The sequence below is a fragment of the Corvus moneduloides genome, chromosome 1, assembly GCF_009650955.1.
Source record: "Corvus moneduloides isolate bCorMon1 chromosome 1, bCorMon1.pri, whole genome shotgun sequence".
Taxonomy (NCBI): domain Eukaryota; kingdom Metazoa; phylum Chordata; class Aves; order Passeriformes; family Corvidae; genus Corvus; species Corvus moneduloides.
This window is the reverse complement of record NC_045476.1, coordinates 97267422-97273421: the sequence shown is the minus strand read 5'-3', so window position 1 is coordinate 97273421 and position 6000 is coordinate 97267422. Positions and strand designations below refer to the sequence as shown.

The window sequence follows — 6000 nt, the reverse complement described above, 5'->3', positions numbered from 1 at the left end:
AACTCTGTAATATTTCTGCAGGATACTCGCAGCAACCTACCTATGAAGCCCAGCTGGAAGGCAGTCACCTGACCCTCCGTGGTAGAGTGCTAGCTCCATCTGGCCCAAACATTTATTCAAAAGTCCTGGGTTTGTTAAACTTATGCCGTGTGTTGTGACACATTTCCTTGCAAAGGTTTTTGGAAATTCAAGTAGCATATATCAACCAGATGATGATAATTTTCATGTCTTTCCAACACTTGACAGAACTCGAAGGCAGGACTCCCTCTTACGAGAGCAATGTTGGCTGAGCAATTTGTATATCTCCCAACATCTCCTAATTCTGTTATGGCACAGATATTTCACAGATACTGTCCTTGCCCATGGCAAGGGGGTTGGAACTAGATGACCTTTGAGGTCCCTTCCAACCCAAACCATGCTGTAATTCTATGATTTCTACTAATTCGCCTGGAACAAACATCAGGCTTAGAGACCTGCACTTCCCCAGAACTCCATAGCAATCCCTTTCACAGTCTGGCATCAAATTTTCTATCATGAAGTCTTCAGATACCAAGGCAAACTTGGAGTAGGAGGTTACATGCTCCCGCAAGCTATTTGGCTTCTCCATTCATGAGTTTGATAAAAAAAAAAACCAGGATGAGCCACTTCAGTATTTTTAGGGTTTAGTCTGTTCATCTCCACCACAACCTCTCCTACAGTTGCTCTTATTTCAGACAGAGTCCCAGTGGAGTGCTCATCCCGATAAAAAAAAAGCGTTCCCCGCAGGGGAATCTTCCCGCTCGGTCCCCGACGGCGGAGCTGGACAGCGGCCTCCGCCCGGCCCCGCCCCGCCCCGCCCGGCCCCGCCCGCCGCCTCTCCGCGGCCACGCTGGGGGCACCGGCGCGGAGTAGCCGCACCGCAGCTTTAAAAGGATGTTTTGGCTGGTTTTCTTCTCCCGCCTCTCCAGTTAATACTTTTATTTACTTATTCATTCATCGCTAAGCAGCTGCTCCCCGCTGTCGGTGGGGCAGCGGCGCGGTCGGAGGGGCGCCGCGGCTGCCTCAGGTGGCCCCGCGCCCTCCTTGGCCGCAACATGGCGGGCAGGGAGCCCTTCGCGGCCGTGCTGTCCGCGCTGCGCCGCTGCTACGCCGAGGCCGTGCCGCTGGAGACCTTCGTCCGGCGGCTGGGGGACAGCGGCGCCGGGGACGCCGAGGTGCTGCGGGCCGACGACGCCCCCGGCTACTGCACCTTCGTGGGGCAGTGCCTCGTGTGCGTCCCCCGCGGCGCCCGCGCCATCCCGCGGCCCTTCACCTTCCAGCAGGTAGGAAGGGGCCCGGGGGCGAGGGGCTGCCGCCCTCGCCGAGCAGCGAGAGCCCTGCCGGGGCTTCCCGGGGACCGCGCTTCCCGCGCTCCGTGCGTGCGCGGGGGCGGCGCGGCGGCCCTTGGCCCCTCGTGGCTGCTGCCGGCCGGGCCTCCCGGGCTCCCACAGCCATCCGCGGCTCATTCCTGGCCCCGGAGCCAGCGGGGAGCGGTGGGGGATCGGCCCCCTGCCTCCTCTCGGGGGTGGGAGAGCAAAGCCCAGGTGCCGGTGGGCGGATAACGCTGCAGGTCTGTGTGCATGGGGCTCCCTGACTCCCTGCGTGCCCATGTGGGTAGGGATGAACAAGCCGAATGTGGCCGGCGAGCAGCTGGGAATGGAAAGTGCCCCACTCGTGAGAGATTAGGGAAGAGGTGAGTAGAACGGGCCGCAGGTCAGTGATCGAGCCGAGAAAAAACGTCTCAGAGAGGGAGGACCGCTTTTTTCTTAGCGCCGCATGAGCAAAACTGTGCTGTGGTAGGAAGCAGATGTTGCGAACTTGTTGAGTGGGTTTTGGAATTGTGTACCGAGTCGTTTAGTTGAACTTTCCTTTACATAAAAGGAAATAGAGGCCTCAAGAAAATTAGCTTAGTTCCCTGGCGGTTCGAGCCTGCGCGAGCAGGTATGTACGGATGCGTGCCTGCAAACGGGGATCTGCGAACGCGGATCCACGGGCAGGGTGACCTGGAGGCAGTGGAGTCTGAGCTGCTGAGGGACTCAAGGGGAGTAGTGTAGGGCGTTCCATGGGCGTAAAAACCGGGATCAAAAGGGCAGATATTAAAAAGACTTCCTTGAAGTCGTTGGCTTGCGTTGCTACATGTGAACATCTTGCAGTACGCTTGGAAAATCTTAATTTTTGGGTGCAATGCTTGTGAATCATTAATACTGGTTTGAAAGTTGGTGTGTAGGGCTGTGTATCTTTGCATAAGTTTTTATTTAGAGGGTATATTGTGGTTTATGGAGAAGTAAAGAAAGCTGATTTTCTTTTTTCTTTGTTTCCTCAGTTATCTAGTCAGAGCGAAGTCACCACAAGAGTCGTTCAGAGACTGTGTGAAAAAAAAAAGAAGAATGTCCTCGCATATGGATACTCCTTACCGGATGAAAACAGTTCGCAGTTCCCAGTCGTGCCATTTTCAAAGTTATACAGCTACCTACCCAATACTGCCACAGAAACTCTTCGCATCAGCGGCTTCTGGGAGACACTGTTGAGCAGGATAGGGGATGATGTGATGATGTATTTATTGGAACACTGTGCAGTCTTTATGCTGGTTCCCCCTAGTAATTGTTACCAAGTTTGTGGGCAACCAGTTTATGAACTTATATCATGTAATGTAGACTCATCCCTGGTATTTGTTAGACAAAGGCTCTCAAAGCATAAACGTACTAGCTTGCTTAAATACGTGCAAAAAAGGCTTATGTTTCATAGAAATTATCTTTTAAAGTCATATGGGTGGAAATGCAGACAGAGATGTGAAGATAACGTCTCCAGAATGAGAAATGAAAGAAATAACAAGATACGAAGCTTAGTGCCCAGTGACCAGTGTTCTGCACAAGTTGTTTCTAAAGCAAGCAAACAGATCAGAGTGGTTACTGAACATGGGGAAAAACAGAGTGGCTCCAGTTCATGTGTTTCAGCTACAGCTCCATCCCTAAAAAGGAAGATTCATGGAGAACAACCTGAAATTCCAGCCAAGAAGGCAAAAAGAGGGGAGAAAGTGAGAGAGGAAAGGGCTTGTAGTCTTATTCCTGATGTAAACCAAAGTAGTTCCGAGAGATGTGAAACTGAGTATGTAGCACCACATTCTGAAAGTCTCATTAAAACCCCCCATATTTCTCAAAGAGGTAACAATGCTGTGTCTGGTCCTTCTTTAGTTTGCACATCTCGTGGCAGGAAGAAGTTTGTGTGGGGTAAAAGCTCTCTTCTGCGGGGAGTTCAGAGTAACAAACCTTTAGAGTCCAACACTGAAATGCAAGCAGAATCCCGTAGGAAAGGAGTAGAGGTGCATACGTATGAATCTCAGTTGGCTTCAGGACAAACCAAACCCATGGAGGGTATTTCTTCAAAATGCAGAAGGCAGGAAAGTCCCCAACCTCATTTGTCAAAGAAGTTACCAAATAGATTCCTGAGTTCTGCAGTATATGTTGAGAGGAAGTCTCTTCTGTACTCTCGCAGGAGTTTCCGAGAATGTTTTCCTAAATCATTTTTATTGAATCGCTTGCAGAGCTCTCAGGCAGGTGGAAGACACCTTGTAGAAGCTATATTCTTAAGCCATAACCAAAATCTGCCAAAACGCAAGCGGAGAAAGAAGTTGTTGCCCAAACGTTACTGGCAAATGAGGGATACATTTCAGGAACTGTTAAACAATCATGGAAAGTGTGCTTACTTTGCTCTCTTGAGAAAAAATTGCCCTGTTCGGATATCTGAAATCACTATGAGAAATATCAAGCTGTCTTGTCAGGCAGCCTTGCCTGGGGAAGCAGAGGTTCGGAAGCAAGCAGAACAGTTTGGGAAAGAGCCTGCTAAGTGTGTGACAAGCAGCACATGTGAACCTCGTCACACTGATGTGCCAGACGACTTAGGTGCTTCCCTTGCAGAACCTGTGCATGGGGAGTCACAGAGTGAGGAGCAAAACCTAGGAGAGGCACGTGATTCAGCCCTCAGGGAGCTCCTCAAGCAGCACAGCAGCCACTGGCAGGTGTACATGTTTGTGAGGGAATGCCTGGACAAGGTCATCCCTGCTGAGCTTTGGGGTTCAAACCATAACAAGTGCCGGTTCCTAAAAAATGTCAAAGTGTTCATTTCCAGGGGGAAGTTTGCTAAGCTTTCATTGCAGGAGTTGATGTGGAGGATGAGAGTGAATGACTGCATGTGGCTTCGTCTAGGCAAAGGTACTTCTTATATTAAAGACCTAAGTGGTGGGGCTGTCAGGTGTTTGGTGTTCATGTTTAAGGTGGGAAGGGGAGGATATTGAACCTGGAGTCCGAATTGCTGAGTTCATTGGTAATAACCATAGCTGAGGGAGCAAACCTAGTAGTGTTTGTAACTGATGGTGGAAGGACGCTTAAGTTTGTCTTCCTTCCAAAACTTGTTTGCATTCATGCTTTTTGTGTTTAACAGAATGATGTTTTCATAAATATGAATTCAGAACCTGGGCTGAACAAAAAACAAAACTCTTTCCCATCCACTCCTGTTATCCAAATTGCAGTGACTCTGAAAATCCCTCGAAGTCTGATCTAAGCACGTAAGGAATAAAGGCTGTCTGCCTGTTAGTTACTGTAAGAGTTCAGAAAGAACTAAAAGCAAATCAAGACACTTGCAGTGGCATGTGTTCCTCTGCTATGGGAGTGAAAAAACCCAGGTTTTTTTACTCCCTCACATCACCCCTGTGAGAAAGATGTGAGTATGGGACCCATTCAATACAGGGATTGCCTACCATAGAATCCCAGAATGGTTTGGATTGGAAGGGACCTTAAATATCTAGTTCCAACCTCCCTGCCGTGGGCAGGAACCCCTTCCACTAAACCAGGTTGCTCAGAACCCCGTTCAGCCTGTCCTTGAGCACTTCCAGGGCTGGGACATGAACAACCTCTCTGGGCAACCTGTTCCAGTGCTTTACTACCCTCACAGTAAAGAATTTCTTCCTAACATCTGATCTAAACGTACTCTCTTTCAGTTTATAACCTTTCCCCCTTGTCCCATCATTACGTGTCCTTGTAAAAAGAGCTGTCATCATCCATCACCTTTCTAGAGCCCTTCTCTAGGATCAAGAGACCCTTACTGAGCACTGCTGCAGCCTGGGTAGTTGGTGGTGCAGAAGTCCCCAGGCTGTGCAGTCCCTGGCTAAAAAGCTCTCAGGAGGGCAACATCTGATTGTTCCAAATTCTGTGTGAATCCATTTCTGTTTAGTCCTCTTTTACAATGACAGGTGAATCTTCCTTTCCTCGAGTTTGTTCTTCAGACACTATCCTAGGATTTAAATCTAGGCTGAAGCTGTAGTCCTGTGGTTGGTTGCTGTAGGATCTAATGCATATTTTCATTTTTTGTGCTTCTATTCTCCATTTATACAATGTGGGTTGCACTTCCTTGACTGGTATGCTTGCAGTGTTTATTCTTACCTGATACTGTATGTGGATCCTACAGTAATGTGAGCTGAAAATGGTATTCTTTTGTTAAAAGGTGCAATAAGTTCTGAAACTATTACAGGTTCTTTCTAGTTTAGGAGGAAAATAGAAAGTCAGATGTTTGAGAACTGATGTCAAAAATAGGGGAGGTTACACTTTCATAAGAAACTCTTAATTCTAGGAGATATATTATTTCTTTATTCAGAATCTGTGGTTCAAAACTACACTTTTCAAGATTCTGAGGAGTTAAATATTTTAAAAGGCTTTATTGTAAAGTGTGTGTTTGATTCATAATCATTTGGAACATCTTATCTTTAAAAATGTAATGCCTCCTTCTTTGGCCATATTCCAGGAAAAGCAACATATAGGCTTATTTTAATTTTCATGAGAGTATTCCCATGTGCTTGATGTTTAAACATGCATTTAATTGCTTTGCTGCACTGTAGGTATGGTTGTTTTTTCCTCCAAAAGTACTAGTGGTTTCTCAACAATTTCCTAAATTGTAGTAATTGTTTACGTCTGTTGTCAAGAACTCAGGAAA

The 6000-nt window shown here is 47.7% G+C and overlaps 1 protein-coding gene across 2 annotated transcripts in view; it reads left to right on the top strand.

Moving 5' to 3' along the window:
• The first annotated feature begins 873 nt into the window (after positions 1 to 873).
• The window catches only part of TERT (telomerase reverse transcriptase), a 28593-nt gene continuing 23466 nt past the window's right edge, over positions 874 to 6000 (top strand). For both annotated transcript variants that reach the window (XM_032119542.1, XM_032119535.1), the window contains exons 1-2: positions 874 to 1301; positions 2342 to 4226. In XM_032119542.1, the coding sequence (XP_031975433.1) occupies positions 1074 to 1301; positions 2342 to 4226 (2113 nt within the window). In that variant the 5' untranslated portion in view covers positions 874 to 1073. The remainder of the gene's footprint in view (positions 1302 to 2341; positions 4227 to 6000) is intronic.